Raw genomic sequence first — 18,489 nt, forward strand, 5'->3', positions numbered from 1 at the left:
TACATCGTCTGTGGAGCTGGGGGACAGTAGATATGCTCATGTGAGCCTGTGAGGAACACATGAAAGACCTCAGCAGCTTTTTGGGTTCCAATGAAAGGATCAAGCCTCCCTCTCTTCTGGTTGCTACTGCACACACACACACACACACACACACACACACACACACACACACACACACACACACACACACACACACACACACACACACACACACACACACACACACACACACACACACACACACACACACACACACACACACACACACACACACACACACACACACACACACACTAAAAGCCTGGCTCGCATGACTGGCGATGGGCAGAAACAGATTATGGTTATTGATCGCTGCCTGGAGAGGGATCTGTGCGTATGCGCGTGTGTGTTTACGTGTGTGTCGGAGCAGAGGATGGGGGACTAAGGGCACTGGGCAAAAGCTATTGATTCTGTCCAGTAGGAAGGCTATGTCTCTGAATCAAGGTCATTTCCGCATTGTCTCACCTATTAGAAACTTGCTGTCTCGCACACACACACAAACACATTCACACGCGCACAAACACAGAGACAATTTTAACCCTCAACAATAGCCCCATCACAAAGAATGATTGATGGCCCGTCAAACTCAAGTGCTTGTTGAAGAGAGAAATGAATCCCAGTTTCGGGATAAAGACATTATTCCACAGTGACAGTATGAAGGATGCTCATCATCGCGTATATGACAGCAGATAGCAAGGCCATCCGGGGGGGGGGGTTCAGGTGACACAAACATACTCACAGACTTTGTGCGTGCTGTGATAAGCTCCACTAGTAGAAGTATAAAATGACCCTAACCGAGGCCACTGTGTTGCAAATAAACCACAAAAAACAACTGTGGTTTGATGAAAAACTGAGGTTGTTTAGATTGAACATTTTGTGGTCCTGTGGTATTGAATTGCAGCTGTGTAGTGTGGACAAGTTGCAGACAATATACTTAGAACACACAAAGCCAGACCAGCTGCATTTTCCATCAGGCATATAAATAATAGATGATACATTATGAGTTGTCTGTGAGAGGCCTGTGATACGATGTCTACGAGGCCTTGGTTTGCGCCTTGACAGGAGAAACTGACGAATTCTAAGTGACAGTGAAATCTGGCAAAGAAAAGAAAAACAATGCAACGACACAGATTTCACAAATCTCAACAAAACCGAGCTGGAGAGACAAAGGGCGCGATGGGGAAAAAGACAGCGAGACAGCAAGAGGATGTATCCATGTGAAAAAAACACATTGAGCTTATCTTTGTGTGTATTTTCTGACAATGTTGCTGGAGGTCATTTTTCAATATCAAATCCTATTAGCCCGAGAGATCCTCTGAGCGCTGCATTTGACTGCTGGAGTCCTCTCGAGCCTTGTGACGGAGCGGGAGAGGGGGCTGCAGCGCCACACTGGCCTTTTATCTGGACACACGGGGGTCATATAGCTTCTCTTTGAAGAAATATTCAACTAATTACCTTGGAGAGTGGCCTCACAGGCTGAGAGCAGCCTGCGGATTGTTAAGGCATTGTAAAGGGGTAAACTAAGGATGAGGATTTTCCATCTTGCACAAAAAAACACATCCGAGAGATGAAGTTATTGTTCCAGCCGGAGAAAGATAAAGAGCCACATATCCTGAGAAGATGGAAGAATGACAAGTGAAGAGGGGGAAAAGTGCAAAAGGGCAGCTATAATACAAACGACAAATCCCATGATGAAATGAGAAGCTGCACCTGCCACTCTACGCTGTTGTGTTCATACCATTGCTGGACATTGTATCGAAGTACAAATACTTTGTTAATGTACTGAATTAAATTTGATCTATATTTTACTTGAATAATTATTTTCTGATTAGTTTTACTTCTATAACAGGCTTGTTATTTTAATCCTAATGCATTTGAGGGGGGTTATAATTTTTTTTTTTTGCATCATCTTCTAAATATCAAGACAGATTTCGGACTAAATAGACACTATCACACACTGTCCAAATGAGTAACAACTTGGAAGAAAGAGAAGTATCTGCAAAAATCGCATTCCACATCCCTGGCTTTATTTAAATGAAGAATACTTAATTCGTTATTTTGTACAAATTTCATCCTGAAAAATGTTCATACTCACAAATCTTTTTATTCCTTCAACCCAGTTTTTAGTATATTGTTTTTCATGTTATTCTAGGTATGGCCTTCAGAGGGGAACCTTTTTACTTGTATACTATGAGTATATTTCAGGGCCTGTACTTGATCAGTTCTTTTCAACACAAGTATATTTAGCCACCTCTGCAGGAAGGATATACATTCTGCCATACGAGCTCTATAGAAATCGAGAAACTAGATCATCACATTCATGTAGAAAATATGGATCTCAGCATTGTGGTCATTTGTTAGTTTGTGTATTGCCTCTGTCCTCACAGGCCCCTTGAGCTAGGCAGACAAACAGCAGACAGACAGGATGTCACACACACAGATACTTATGCTGGCACTGTGCTTTGCCTGGCACTTTCATTCATCTCCTCTCTTGGAGTGCATGAGTCCTGGCAACCAATCGGTGCCAGAACTCCAGAGGCAGCGCTTATCTCCTCTCATAGATCACGCCTTTGTGCTGTCTGCTACTCTGCTAAGGAATGCCAGGTAAGGCTTTGTGGCCCAGCGCAGGCCTGGTACTGTCTCCCACCCACCCCACTAACACCACCACCACCCCCTAGACCCTGAGGCGGGCGGGCCTGTGGCTGCTCCCCGCCCCCCCTCCTCTGGCACTGAGAGTCACACTGGGCTAATTCACTTGGCGTCGGGTAACAGACATCTGTCACTCAGGATGCCCCCGGGGACACACAGACAAGGCCTGATATAGGGGTGGGTGGGGGGGCCTGGGGATGTGATGCACTGTGGAACACATTCAGGCAGGCACATACTTACACATGCCCAACTGTAAACAACGTACACAGGGTGTGGTGTAGAATAATTAAGCAGCAAAATCCTGTGTGGTAAGAAACCTCTTATAGAAGAACTTGATAATAAGAGCGGCAACTTGAAAAATGTAAAAACAATAGATTCTTGTCTTCCATCTAAATGGGACCTCCTTGGGGGGCGTTTCTATAGCAACCACCAGAGGGGCAGCGTGGTTCTGGTGAGGCGGTGCTGTACATGCTGTCCGAGGAGTAGCAGGGCGTTAGGGGAGATCAGGTTCCCCCCCCCCCCCCCTCAGGGCCCATCCCGGCTCTGCCCACCCCCAGCTCATCCCCCCCACCCCGTGTTGCTGGCATTCACATGCTAATTCATCTCCATCGGTGATTACACTGCCTTTAAACCAACTGACAACTACAGCTGGAGTCAGGCTCCTAACGGCACACTGTTGGACGGATGGGTGGAGGTACGAGTGTGCGTCTGTAAGCACTTGTGTGCATTTGTTAATGGTTGCTCTTAGTTTGGCTCTCCTCGTTCTCCATAAAACGGTAGTGATAGATGATGACACATTATCTGCGCTCCTACCCAAAACAGCCGCACGCAGCCTCCCATGCTGCTCCAGGCTGTGAAACAGTCCCGCTCTAATAGCTGTATGTAAATCAGCCAGCCCATAAAAATCAGTGTCAGCATTCAGCTGTGTACGTTGGCTGACATGACAAGCACGCCACATGTCTCAATGAATTTACCCAAATGGGCTGCTGGTGGTGCTGAAAATGTATGCTAAGTGGTGTTATGCATCTAATGAAATCATCATAAAAATATTGCTAAATGTATGCTCGTAACTTTAATGGTCTCAGCTGTATGGCTAATAAAGGGCTGATCTTTTTTAATTGTTGCACTCCTCCAATGAGCCATCCCTGTATGGAATAGTGAACAGTGAAGCAGAAGGCGCGGGGAGCAAAGGATACAAGCTCTGGTAAAGAGTCAGACGGGACTTGACAGCTCTGCTGGCGTTGATACAGGTGGCCCGCACCAAGCTTGGCAGCAGTGTCCCAGTGATTATGGCGCCATTAAACAGAGGCCCAAAGAAAGGAACCTGAGAAAGTTAAGAGAGAAGAAAAGACAGAAAAGGTAAATAAGTCATGAAAAGCATCAACAATACTCACCAATTAATCTGTTGAGTTTCATACCCTTTATAAACAAATTTGTAAAAATACAAATGCATCTTTTTGGCTCCTAACCGTTTCTCCATCTGTTTGGGGCAAGGTTCAAGTTGAAATTGGATTTTTCCTAACTTTGCATGACAACCATACATATCTAATGTGAATCAATGTTAGGTAAATGAAATTAAAATGACAATCAATACTAAACAATGCCCTCATATTGAGCTACCGAACAAACACAAAAGGGCCAATATCCATTTTAGCGACAGCGTGTGAGTGTGTGTGGGTACACGCGTCTGTTCATGCATATTGGAAGGGGGCCCTTAATCACTGAAGCTCTATGGTCGTTGACCTGGAAGTTGACGTGAATGTCAAAGTCTCTCCAAAAAGGTCCTGCTGTCTTCAACTTGGCAGTTCAGCGAGTATAATAACCAGTCAAATTAAACAATGACTGGATTTTAACTGGGAATGATACAGACCAATTAACTTAGTAATCATCATGTTAGAGAACTGAAGTGACTCTGTGGAAACACGCATCAGATACCAGAGTAGATAACTTAACATTCATGTGAAAAGTTAAGTACACCTTATGGAAATTGTTGAATTCTGAATATGTTTGAATAATCAAACTTTTGATCCTGTTTGAAAGAATAAAGGTGACCTACTCAAAAAAATGACACAGAAAAGTTACATTTGGTAGTAAAACCCCCCACCCCCCCAAAAAAACAATGAAAAAAGTCTGGAAACCCCGACATCTCTCTTACCTTCAGATTCATTCAATTCTGACCCGAGCTTCAAGTTTAGAGGCCAATTATAAGAGCTTCCATAGAGTCGGCAGGTGGAATCTATCACATTCAAAACTCTTACATCTAGGGTCTGGTGTTCTCTTTGCTTTTGAATAGTTTGTCATTGTGTAAAGCTCTAAAGAGCTCTCTTAAGCCTTCGGAGAAAAGGTTGGGGATGCATATGATTCTGACAATTTATTTTAAAATATCTCCTATTTTATGGAATTTATCAATTCACTGTCTGACGCAAAAAAAGTCTCAAAGAAACCCACAACTTCACAAGATCTTGCAGGTAATCCTTGAAACTTCACCAATTTGCATGTGTCTACAATCAGAAATAGATTGCACACATTAGACCTGCGTGGGAAGTGTGCCAGGAAAAAGCATTTGCTGTCCAAAAAGAATAGAGTACCAAGTATACCAAGAATACAGTTTGACAAAGAACATATAGGCAAAGACCAGACCTCTAGGAATAATCTGCTCTGGACAGCAGATCAAAGATAGAGTTGTTTGGGCCAAGTAAGAGTAGCAGAAGAAGTTTGGAACAGACCAAAGAGCTTTTCAGCAGAAGAACCTCATGAAAGCTGTGAAGCATGGTGGTGGGAATGTTATGGTTTGCTTTGCCCCCTCAGGACAGGGATGGAGCAGCTTGCAGTTATTGATTCAACCATGAGTCCTACTTCATATCAAAAAGTGCCTGAAGATAAAGTGAGGCCATCTGTCGTTAAAGTTTTAGCTGTGGACCCTTCAGCAGCATAATGATCCTGAGCAAGATAAAGAAGACACTGAGGGTTGTGGTGTGGCCTCGTCAAAGCCCAGACTGAAAAAACGCAATCTCCTTGTCTATTTGTTCACGTACATCATATTAAATATGTAAAAGGGTCAAATATTTCCTTCTTAAAATATTTGTGCTGAAGCTTGAATTTGTAGGTTCACCAATTTCTGAACCATCTGCAGCCACTGAAGTATTTATGTGTAAACTATTTATTAAAGAAGCAAAGACAAGGTCATATTTTGCTTTGTTATACAAAAAGTGGATATAGTGCATTAACAATCAAAAATCTCTCACAGGGTCTTATTAAACTCATTTAGTTTCAGAGTAATAATGACTATATGCGACCATTAATTCTGATCCCAACAGAAAGGAAAAATAACCTGGTACTATGATAAACTCTTAACGTTTATAGAAGAATAATCACTAATAAATGAATAAGGAGGAAATACTGCAATGCAGGTTGAACAACAACATGGGAAGCACTAAAAGATCGCTGCAGACATTTCTTCTGAGAGCTCTGAGAGCTTCTGAGAGCTGGGCCTCTGGGGTCTGTAGCTGCCATTGCTTGAACCACACTTCTAAAGCAAGCTGAGACACTATTGTCTCTATCATTGTGTTTTCTCTGGAAAATAACAATTTATATGGATAATTAATGCCTTAAAAGGGTGGAATGCAAACAGATTATATCACAGGATGATTTTTTGGAATTTTCTAAGAAATGTCTCTGCCTTCACTAAGTGCACAGTGTGTGCAGTAGCATGGAGTATCAAGATGAAAGCCACCCGAGAAAGGCTAGTAACCATCGCTGAAAGCACATACCCACAGTGTGGGTAATAATGCACCACTGGAGTAAGAGCCTTCAGACTAAAACTACAGCAGGAGAAACATCCTATAAAAGCTAAAGCAAAGTATGAGCAGAGAGGAAACAGGGGTACTGCTTTAACTCACAAACAGATACTGGAAATTAGGGCAACGCTGAAAATAGCCTGTGCCTGGAAAATAATACAAGTTGTCATCCTGGCGCAAAAAGAAAAAGCAGCCAACTAAAATATTTTTTTAATGACGAGCATTTAAAGTAACTTCCCACTTCCAGTGTGCAGTGTTAACAATGGTGTTAACTAAACTCTCAGATGCCTGTGCTTTTACCTGTGGCTTCTTCATGATCTGGATGAAGTACATGTGGTTCTTCATCGGGTAGATGATGAGCAGCACGTCTCCAAAGTCAGTCGGGATGATGCCACGTCGGTAGTCCCTAGTGTGCTCTGACCACACGATGTGTACCTCGTCGTTTCCCAGGTGACGCAGCTGTCAAACAAACAAAATTCATCTAATCAAGTCCCTGGCAAGTGCAGGTAATTTTCATCCCTGCGGTGATAATGACAAGAACACAAATTTGGTGAGATTAGGGCTCGTCACTGCAGTTGCCACCTCAGCAACCTAGGACCTACAGAGGGCTCAAGAGCCGGCTGAGGGGAGGAATGATTGTAAAATATTATTAACCGTTAGCAGGTCAGGAAGGCTCAATAAGTAATTTGCCATAACAGGCATTTATCATTCTGTATAGCAATATACAATTTAATGATTTATTTTATAAAACATAAATGCAGCAGGTGCAAGAGCAAGGTGACTGCTCACGGCTAAATCCGAAAACAATGGTTTAAACAAGGGGTCTGGGCCCCGGTTTGGACTCTTTTTATAGCTTTTTTTCATTTCAAAATTCTAATTGCAAACAAAAAAAGGAACAAAATTGAGCATTTTAAAACCAAATAATTCAAATCCAATTAACTTTCTCCATCAGAGATTAAATTGCTTCCCGTTTCCAGTCTATTCACAAACACAAATGAAACAGGGCAGGACAAGAAAAGACACTTTAATGACGGGAAATTGACTGATGCTAGTTTTGAAAAAGGTAAACTGCTTCCCCTCACTTTTCCTAAAGTAAAACATTATATTCTCTGGCTGACTGCTGATCACTTATTAACAATTGGGTGAGTGATGTTGAATCAAGCTGTCCTCCCCCCCTTCCTGTGGGGTATCATGGACAATGAAAAGTGAGCCTCCACTCAGAAGAAAACATCTGCCAATGTACTGTGGGCCAAATGAGCTATTAAGAAACATGCCCTCGCCACCAAAAATGTAATTAGCACATTCTATTATAAGCCCTTAATTATGGTAATAGGCTAATCTTAAACAAATCCACGGCATGCTGATTACTGGAGCTTGCCAGTTCAGTCTGTCTGTCCAAGGATCAGCAGGTACAAACCAGGTCAGTCACTGGGACAATTTCAGAGAAAATTTGGAATATGCATTTTCAGGAGACAATCGATGCTGGGATGTTAATTTGGGTTAAGATATTAACATGTGGATGAGCTGAATCACAACTTTAATGAGGATGCTTATGCTCGAGTCAATCATCTTCTGCGCCACTCTATTTATTCCCCTGTTAATCACATCCAAATGTTTGAGACTTTTTTAATAAAATGTGATTCGAGTCAAAGGCTCTTGTCCAATTAGCCCTCTTTGACCCCCCCACCCAGCCAAAAGGGGCTTCACACACATGGTGACGGCAGAGCAGAGGAGCGCAGAACACAAGAGGCTCCTTATAAAAACAACCTGCAGCAGGCAGTCCAGTTAAGCTGCAGTGCCTGGGGGTGAGAGTGATAACTAAAGAACGTCCGTCTTTCTCCTCCTCTTTTTCTCTCTATCTCTCTCTCTCACACACACACACACATATATACAGACATAGTACATGGCCTGACCCCAACCCTGCAGGTCATTTCTGTAACCACATTACTGAAGCCAGCTGCTACTGCTGCAGCCGGCACTGCCCGAAGAACCCACAATTGGATTGAGGAATTCATGGTTTTCCCTCTTTTCTTCTTGGTTTAGCCGTTTTCCCCCAACCCCATCGTCTTCAAACATGCAATCTGTCCAGCGAGAGCTCTCCCCACAGTATGTCTGTCCGGTCAGAGGCAGCAAAGTGGGTGACTGTTGGACTAAAAGTGTTATTTTTAAATTGACAGGGAAACATCCTACTTGAACACAGACAAAGCCTGTCTCTCATTCCAATTCTTCATCCCCATTTCTCTCCGCTCTGTCTCCACCTGCCCTCCTCTCTGAAGCATCCGTGCATGCAGCCAGCCTGCCAATTTCGGCTGGGCTTGTGGCCGGTGAGGAGACCCATGCAAGGTGAGCCCGAGCAATTACAGAAGTTCGCTGACTGAAATAAGTGGAGTTGAAGTGGCAGCATACTCTGCTCTGTGCACGGCCACCCCACCAGCGCCTCACTCTGGCTGGCCAAAGACAACATTTTCCCTCAGTGTTGCATATTTTTTGTTCTTAATAAGCACAGGTCCAGGATGGGTTTGGAAATGAGTAGGTGGTTATTTGTGAAAAAGAGAGAGCGTAGGTCATGGAGGACTAAATGCAGGTTGGATGTGAGAGGAGCCTGATGAATTTCTCTTCTCAGCGGGGTACTGTATGAGAAGATTGGCAGCACGGGCAGGGGCCTTGCGGCTCATTTCTTCATGCTAACTGCTACTGCTGCACCACAGCTCAGAATCCCACTGCAGAACCCAATCGATCGCTCCTGTGGCGGCAGCAGGAATTGGATAAAAGGATCCTGCCGGCATCCGGCCGGCGCCTGCCCTAGCAGGGAGAGCTAATGGCTGAATCCAGGCCCTGGTCACAGCACACAGGGAGGGGGGCAGGGGCTAGCTGAATCACAGTCATTACCACAGCGGCACATGCCCTCTCTTCACTCATGCGCCTGTTACTCTCTACTCCTCAGGCCTGCTTGGCCAGGGTCACTAATCAATGCCCGCACTCTGGAGTCACACCTCCTGATCACAGCTTAACACAGAGCTGAAGGCTACAACAACATACTGCTATGGGCAAAGACGACTGCATAGCCATTTCACTGCATCCAACAGGCAAAGCGGTATTTCCTCATATTTCTTAACATACTGTTCAATTAATACAATAGAAATTGCGATAATCTAAATGTTGTACATATGCGGGAATTGGGAAAAATCTTTAATAGCACAGCTTTAAAACAAAACTGTTTTACCTTTTTGGTGAGGCTGTCATCAGAATCAGATGGCATTCGCGTGGAGACGTGGAAGATGGCTTCCACAGTGGAGGTAGCATAGTAAGGAGCTGTTAGACCTGTGCTGCCGTTCCTTTGGAGGCCACCCATAAAGCCACAGTGTGTGGCTAGGTCCACCTGGTGAATAAAAAATACAATTCAATGTTCTGAGTTTATCTGGACATTTGCATATTTAGGCTTTATCTGGTAAGTTGACTTGACCGTGTGGTTGTGTGTACCTCCCATCCCAGTCCGGACACGAAGTCTTCATAGGCCTGGCTGCCTGCGCTGTTGGACAAGATTGAGCACTTGTCTTCTTGTCCCTCTCCAATGTAGAACACAGCAATCTTGTGCGTTTCTCGACTACAGAACAAAATATATAGGATCCAATATTGAAAGAAGCAACACCTCAAAAGCTGATTTGACAAATGGAGAATTTGTAAAGGTTCTCACTACTACAGGCACTTCAGAAAAAAATGCTTTGAAATGTGAATTCCATGACTCAAAGAACTACAGAATCGGCAAAGCAGAATGTAAAAAAAACAATGGAAACAAAGCCTCCTTATCCACTTCCTCTCTCCTCTCCTTGCTGGGGTTGACTTAACATGCTTATGGACAGGTCGTTATTGCTTGACCGTGTCTGGCCATCTGGGAGTATGAGTTCCAATCCCGGGGGGCGTTATTTAATAAGCTCCTTTCATTAACAATGTGTGGAATACTTACTGATTGGACAAAACGAGACACGGTAAAAAAAAAAGGACAGAGAGAGCTGTAATCAGCAGGAAGTGGAACAAATTAGGAAAATCAAGGGGGAGGAAGAGAGTGGGGGGGGGGGGGGGGGGCAATATGAAGCTGCTTTGAGCAATGCATGACTGTAATCAGAGTAGATTTACTAGAGGGCTGAAGTGGCATATGAACGCTGGCAAATAAAATATTAACAATTACATGCGTTCATTGATATCCCGTTTCTAACTTAAAAGAAGCATTACCACTGCCTGGAATCCAAGTTCTTCAGTTCTCTTAAGAGCTTTGAATTCTTCTTCAGCAAGTGGAAACTTTTCCTGTTGGAAAAAAAACACAGTCTTGATAAGTGCAAAATTTTCAGTTCTGCCATTTCAAAAATGTGGTATCATTTTCAAGCAAAACATTTTTTTTTTTGAGTTTAAGCTTTCTTTTGCACTCAAGAATACTGAAAGCAAAAAGGCACAGGTGCAAACAGCATCTCCTACTAGCTGTGTGCATGTTGCACAATCACTGTTACGAGGTGTAAGCTTTTAATTTGCAGGGAAGCACTGCAACGATGTTGCTCTGTAAGGTACGTTAGTGAAAACAGCTGGAAACTTTTAACCTGTGGAGAGGAGATTAAGACGCTGCAGTGAGCTTTTATCTTTGCTCTTTCTCTCTTAAGAGTATCGAGACAACAGCTGAGTTACTCTGAGGCTACATTCATACTACAACATTTCCGTTTGAAAACGCATTAACTCTGTTACTAATACACCCGGTGTGTATACTACTCTGTAATTTAGGAATCGCTGCTGGCCTAGTTTTAAACGGAAAACTCCCGGGCTGCGTTTTAGTCTGAACGGGTAGAAACAATAACGTAGAAACTCACAACCGCTTGCTGATTGGCTCATTTGGGACATGATATAGACTTCGCTGATTCAACAGGCTCCTACCACGGAACCCCCTTCCAGAAGAAAACAAGTGGCATTCGTCTCGACTACCAGTGTAAAATGCAACATAGATAAATAATTTAAAGGGGACATATTATGCCCATTTTACCACAAGTTGATGACCCCCTTGGGGTCTTAATGAAATGTCTGTAACATATTTTGTTCAAAATACCACAAGGATAATTTTAAACAGCACCTTTTTACCATGTCTAAAACAGCCCTCCTCAGATTAACCTGTTTTGAGTGCACCGCCCCCCCTCCCTCCTTCACGAGATACAAGCACCCAGATTTTTAGCTATCCATTACCTCTGTAGAAATATGGCAACTGGAGACGAAGATATAATCTTGCAACCATTTAGTTTTGAACCAGAGTCAGGTGGGCCGAAGCCTGGCTGCAAGAGCCCCAGCTCCCCAGCGCAGTGGGAGCAGTGGGAGCAGTGGGAGTTTGAGTTTGAGCATCCTTCCACACTGTTGAGTCAACGTTTAGAGGTGTCCCGGGGGTCCCTTGTTTATGCAGCCACTTAAATGTCTGACGGGTAACAGCAGCGAGCTAACGCTAGCCGGGCTCCACCGGCCCGGTTAGCTCGCGAGCTAAGCTAACGCTCCTCGGAGCCGCATTCATGTACGCACGGGCACACTGTAAACACACATATACATTTTTTTCAGTCGAATATCAATTTCTTGGCTTGCAGACACTTGGAGGACACCACATGAGCAATACTGAAGCATATTTTTCTGTTGTTTTATTACGTCTGAAGAAGAGTTCACAATTGACTTCAATTATATTGGATTCTGCCATTTACTGAGCCTCCAGATGGGTTTTGTGGATTCAAACACTTCACCCATCCCTACATAGGCATAGTGGTGAGTGGATAATGAGTAAATTTAAATTTTTCGGCGAACTATCCCTTTAAGATGCTTTTCAAAGACTGAATGATAAAAAGCTATGGTGAGCAACACAACCCTGCATAATTTCGACTACGGCCCCAATACTATTTTCCTCATATCCAACATATAATTGCAGCAGAATGAAGCTGGCAGTTTACCTGCGGTCCCAAGAGTTCATGCCAAGGTCATTGAGCAGCAGCCGGCAGAAGTAGAAAGGAGCTTTTGGGTCCTGATAGGAGGGTTCCCCCTGGCAGGCAGCCCGACAGCTTACATCAGCGTCCCATCTCCTTACTTGCTCCTCCTCCTCCTGGGTCTGACGGAGGATGGCCTCCCGGATGGCGCTCTCTTGCTCTATGTTCATGCCATGGGGCGATGAGGCTGGCTGATTGAGTTGGAGTTGCGGCTGAGTCAGGCATTCTGAGCTGCTGTGGCCGAGGTCCTCCATCAGCTTATCCAGAACATCTACCTCTTCCTCCTCACAACAGTCGGAGAGGGAGTCAGAGACTGAGAATTTTTTCTTGTGCGGCCCCTTTGTCGGAGACTGGGGCTGGTTTCTGCTGTGAGCAATAGTGGTTGTAGAAAGCGGGCGGTCTACAGCAGAAAAAACTCCCATGTCCACGGAGTCTTCTGGGGTGGTGCAGTAGAGGATTGCGCCATCCCAGGAGTATTTGCCCGAGATGTCCCGCACGATGACTCGCACTTGGGAAGAGGTGTTGGGGGGCTGGCCAACGGTGGGCGTCTCAGTGGGGATCTGAAGGTAGGACACCAGCGTGCTGTCGTTGAAGACAAACAGCTGCAGGTTTGGGCTTTTGAAGACCTCGGAGGACAGCTCCGATGACTCCACAAATGGGTTGTCGTGATTTTCGCTCACTAGGCTGTGGAGGAGGGCGGGGCCACCGCTGAGTGGATGATGGCCCAGGTGGTTCACTAGGTGGGTCATGACCATGCGTGCTGTCAGAGGTATCAGCTCCATGTGCCGACGTCGCTTTTCTGGAGGGAGAATCAGGGCAGGAAGATTAAATTTTTTTTATTGCATGACCAACACAGACTTCGTTATCCCTACTACAAACGCCTCCTATTTGTGTGTAGACATGCTATCATCTCTGTTAGCTCTTATTACACAAGGCCAAATCTCATTAATGAATACTAACAGGAGAACTGCATTCATTTCTCACAATAGCTTGGCCAGCACACCTCTAAGTAGGTAGCATCTAATCATGAGAGACAACTTTGAAGAGCCCATTGAGTCTTTTACAATGAACAAGCATCAGACTAGCCGAGTGCTAATAAGAACCACCGTCTTTACAGGCTGCTGAATAGAAATCTACTTAGTGAATTGCATTTATGTAAATGCAGAGGTTTTTACTCCCAAGTGTAAGGCATGTCATGCTTTATTCTGCAGGGATGTGGGAAAAACAAGAAGATGCACTCTTGCATTGTGACGATGCTATCAATACCATCATCCCTCCATCAAAAGGAGAAAGCTCTTTAGAAAGCGGGCCAAGCTGCATTAGAGATGCGCTGGCCCTTTGATGTGACTTGATCAATATGAGGTGCGGGCATGAATATAACTAGGCCAGCACTCTTTGGTTTGCCCCTTTAATAGTGTTTTGTTATTTCTATTAAGACTCTGTGCAGCTGTGCGACAAAAAGCAGAGGTGTGGTGAAATTTATCAGCCACATGCGAAAAAAATTGTACATTGTTTCAGTAGACATGTATTCGGTGTGTTTGGGGCTCTGAGGACTTTTCAGAATTTGAGGACATGAGAGAGGGAGAGAGAGGAATACATTGCCTAATGGAATAACAAGGTCACAAAAAAGATGAAAAAAAAAAAAATCACATTTTTATCAAAACCCCATAATGGGTCTTCTCTCTAGGGCTGAGCACTAATGCGAACATTCCATTCCCTGTGATGGTTGATTTCCTTTTCATACTTTTAATAAGATATTGACATTTAATGGACAGGCTCCAAATGGATGGTCTACTAAGAGTTTGCTTTCCTTTAATCTCTTTCTGATTCTTTAGGTGGGGGAATATATGCCTCTGTGGTCTAAGAAGTGTAGTATGGAGCTGAAAAGAAGTAGTGTGCTCAGACATATGCCGTGACAGCGACGGCTAAAAGTTTTAAGAGCGATTTTCTCTCATGCATGTATACTTATGCACACAGGCCTTTGCACACCCTATATACACCATCAATCAAGCATGGTTTAATCCACCAGTCAAGAGTTATCTTACACAGAGCAGGTGGGACAAGGGAGCATCAGAATGACTCCAGCTGTCCCTTATGGATGCAGTGTTGGCATATCTATGTGGCCTTTCCAGCGTTTCCCACATAATTTTTTCAATCTATGTCGGTAGCAGGAGTGGTGCACATGCATGAATGTTGATCTCACACACAACAGATTTCGAGTGGCAGGTACAAAGACAACAAAGATTTCCTGTGAGATAGAGAACTTGCCACTTCCAGGTGCTCACACAACTGCAGCTATGAGGTCTGACTGTCTGCCTGGACAGTAAAAACTTTACGGACAAATTATAATATGGCAGGCTGCCACAGTCTAGATAATTATTGGGAAACACTGCTTACCTTCAGCTACTGTGAGCAGGTTGCCAAAATCAGTAGTGGTTGATTGGGAGGGCGGTGGCTCAAAGCTCTTAACCTGACCCAACATGAGGTCATAGTCATTGGACAAGTCCGACAGGCTGAGGAGGTAGTGGCTCTGTTGGGTGTGCAGGGTGGAGCCGGACACGCAGCAGTGCAGCACCTGAGGAACAGGAGAACAAATTGGGAGGACTTGGTGATTATTTCCACATAAAGGCTCCGTCTGGCCACTGATTCTACAGCATGACAGTGAGATGTACTTTGAAGACTAATCTGCGACTCTGATGTGTCAAGACACCGTCATGTTAGATATGATGCTGCCTGGCGAGACGATGTACAGTGACACTCCTGCGGCCTGTTTCAGACTGACATGATCCAGGAGCAAAGGCAAGGGGGCATGTATGGTCCATTTACATCATAAGGCAGTGGTGGAAGGGAGGGAGAGAAAGAGAGAAAAGAGGGTCTTTATTGCCACTAATCCATTTCTCCTGTGATGTGTGAGTGTATCGATCTACATAACAGATGGCAGAGCATCCGTTGGCAGGGCTAGATAAGGCGCACTGGGGCAGTTGATTACAGCCATTGGACGGGTTTACACTGTTTGATTTAATTAAGACTTTATCCTTGTGCTCAGCTCCCATCGCAGAAATGCATGCTGGGCTGCACATACACATGTGCACTAATACAAACACACCTGTACACTGTATAATCTGTGCGGAGGTAGGGTGCTGCATTCGAGGGGGGTAAAACATATGCCTAATGTATGTAAATGAGAAGGGGCCTCTTATTCAGAGTGGAGCAACTTGGGTAAAGCCATGCAAAGGCTAATCCCATTCAGTACACACATACGCTCACACTTGGCTGAGAGAATGCTCAGAGCGGCAGGCTGGGCCCTGCCATCTGAAACAGTATTGTGTTCGGCAATGTAGACAGTATGTGGATGATTCCACTGAGCAGACCTCTGGGCGCACAGGGGGAGGGATTGGACGCTTGATGCTGAAAAGACCTGAACCAAACAGCTGCTACACCAAAGCCCCAAAGAGCTTCCTCTGTGGAGAGAGAGAGGTGGAGAGACGGGGAGGGAGGGGAAAAACCCGCGGCTGTGCTTGACAACTAAGTGACTGCAATTCGCATAGCAACAGTTCCTGGAAGGAAACACACAGTGAAACAAGCGTACTGTAGTTAGAGGGGCACATATTGTATGGATACAAGAGTATGCCTATGTACACACATAAATCAAATAATACAAACGCAAACAGAGGCGTACAGGTGCGCACACACATTCACATAAACACACAAACACAAATACGCACACACACACACACACAGGGGGTGGTGCAGCTGGCTGCAGAGGCAGGCAGAGAGAGCAGATGGAAAAGCTTGAGAACAACTCCAGTGAACAAATGAGGTCTAGTGCAGTGTTAGGTTTTAATGGAGATCTGCAGACTGTTAGTCACAAGAAACAACTTTTTTTCACATTTCTCTTGAGGACCGTGACTACCTTATCATTGAATGTGTACATGTTATGTGCATGTGAGTTATGTGCATGTGGCTTAGAAGAGAACAGATTTTAGGTGTTATTTAAAAATATGAAACTGTAATTAAAAGAAGGTGAAGCATGGGAAATGATTAGTGGCTGAGGAACCTCGTCAGTGTTCAGAGATGGAATAAAATGAGGCATTTACGAATAAGGGAAGCTTGGTACAGAGAATAATTAACAGCTTAAGTTTTGGGAAATATATAGATTTCGGTTATGATATTGCGTTAATAATGTCATACCTTGTGATGCCTTGCCTCATATATTGTTTCAAATGAAACCCACAGGGCCCTGTCTTTTGTGTGCTGATAGACAACCAATCATGCCTAATTGTCTTTGCCTTTATAGCAGCTGCAGTTGCTCTCATATTAAGACATATTCCATTCAAATCTCCAGGACAAGCGTTTATAGCCTGAGCTTATCAAGTGGACAAAGGGTCCTGTTTGAATAATTGGACCATTTCTTATCAGGGGTGACATCCTTACAAAGATCTGCCGTTGACCGCATCTGCCCAGACAGGAGGGAATGAATAATACCTCATTCATTTGTGCCTTAAGCTTGGCCCTCATCCTCAGGGTCAGGCCATAAAATAAAGGGTTGGGAGACGAATAGAGAGAAATAGATTCAGTATTGAATATTTTGCCTGTTTAAAACAAATGGAGTACACCCTACTACATAGCAAGTTGTGAGAGGATTTCCTGCATGGGTTGGTAGGCGCTTCCATGCTGTTGGGCCACTATAATGTTAAATGAGGCATAGTCATGAGGTCACAGTGCAGATGAGTCTTATTAACGTGGCAAACTCATTGTGGTGGGGTGGGGGTGGAGATGAAGCTGAAGTTGTTATGTCTGCAGGCAACAGCCGATGTATAGTATATTTCAGTGGATATGAGACGGCAGTCATTGCACAGCGGGCTTCCTTTAGGTCTGTCTGTTTGTTTGTTAGTTATTTCTGTCACAGAGAATATGTTTCCCCCCCCTGTCTGTTTGTTTGTGAACAAGATTACAAAAAAACTACAGGATGGATTACCATGGAACTTGGTGGAAGGATATGGTATGGGTGAGAAACCTTTTAAGCGTTGGTGTGGATCCAGATCAGTGAGCAGATCCAGACATCTTTTTATCACTTTCTCTGACATTGCAGTAAAGGGCTTTTTAAATAAATATCTTCACTAATTTCACAGGGGAAAAATTCAATGATTCATGGATATTGATAAAAGAGATCAGACATATTTAGGGGATTGATTTCTATAATTGGTGCAGTTTGGCGCAGCTTGATTGAATTTAAGGGAACTTCTACTCAGCTGTTGGTGTTTTTTAAAAGAGGGGTAAACAATAAAAAATGCAATTGACATATTTCAAGTTGCCAGCAGAAGAGTTTGAGTTTGAGTTTTTTTCCTGTTGCATCATGTTCAACGTAATGATTAAACTGAAAACTAAGAAGCTCCCTCACCTTGTTGTCTTGACAAATAAGTGCATTCACTCAGGTGTCATGTTTCCATCACTGCCGTTCGAGAGTACGTAAGAGATGATAAAAAACCTGCGTCTACAGCAGAATCATTTGACCCGGGAGTGAGTGACGATTGTATCCATACCCATTGCACAGAAAAGCCAAATGTTAGTGGGTGTTAGTTGGTTTTCTGACCAGCTGAAAAGGGGACTTATTGGGCCTTGACAGAGGGATGTGCTCGATTGAGTGCAATTCTAGTTGGCACTGAAACTCTCAGCTGCCAGCGAAGCTACCCACCCTGTAGATGTAGTCCAGCAGTGGGGCCTTGTGGGAAGTGCGTTCATCCACTGAAGGCATGGTGATGGGCTCCAGCAGGAGACTCAAGGGCACAGCCATGCACCAGTCCAACAGGCAAAGCAGCAGCGAAACCATCAACTGAGGAGGTAAGGAAGTAGATCGGTCAACTTACGTCAAAACGACAATGTAATATAAATATAGCTAAAAAAGAGAGGGACTGTTTCAGAGAGACAACAGGTAACGGATGAGAGCAGCAGAGAAAATGCGGGGATGGAGATAGTTAAAGAGGAAAAAAGGAGAGAACAAAGCACTTCAG

General features: G+C 44.2%; 1 protein-coding gene across 4 annotated transcripts in view; it reads right to left on the bottom strand.

Annotated features, from left to right (window-relative positions):
• The window catches only part of ralgapa2 (Ral GTPase activating protein catalytic subunit alpha 2), a 94,295-nt gene that overhangs the window by 24,193 nt on the left and 51,613 nt on the right, over positions 1-18,489 (bottom strand). For all 4 annotated transcript variants that reach the window (XR_008340008.1, XM_053433879.1, XM_053433877.1 and 1 more), the window contains 8 exons: positions 18,174-18,311; positions 14,876-15,053; positions 12,446-13,277; positions 10,716-10,787; positions 9,966-10,089; positions 9,709-9,864; positions 6,786-6,944; positions 3,885-4,012 (listed from right to left, as the gene is read on the bottom strand). Coding sequence is in view for 3 of the 4 variants with exons in the window: in XM_053433879.1 (XP_053289854.1) it covers positions 3,885-4,012; positions 6,786-6,944; positions 9,709-9,864; positions 9,966-10,089; positions 10,716-10,787; positions 12,446-13,277; positions 14,876-15,053; positions 18,174-18,311 (1,787 nt within the window). In the remaining variant the exon portion in view is untranslated. The remainder of the gene's footprint in view (positions 1-3,884; positions 4,013-6,785; positions 6,945-9,708; positions 9,865-9,965; positions 10,090-10,715; positions 10,788-12,445; positions 13,278-14,875; positions 15,054-18,173; positions 18,312-18,489) is intronic.

Source organism: Pleuronectes platessa, chromosome 11 (assembly GCF_947347685.1).
Source record: "Pleuronectes platessa chromosome 11, fPlePla1.1, whole genome shotgun sequence".
NCBI classification, from domain to species: Eukaryota; Metazoa; Chordata; class Actinopteri; order Pleuronectiformes; family Pleuronectidae; genus Pleuronectes; species Pleuronectes platessa.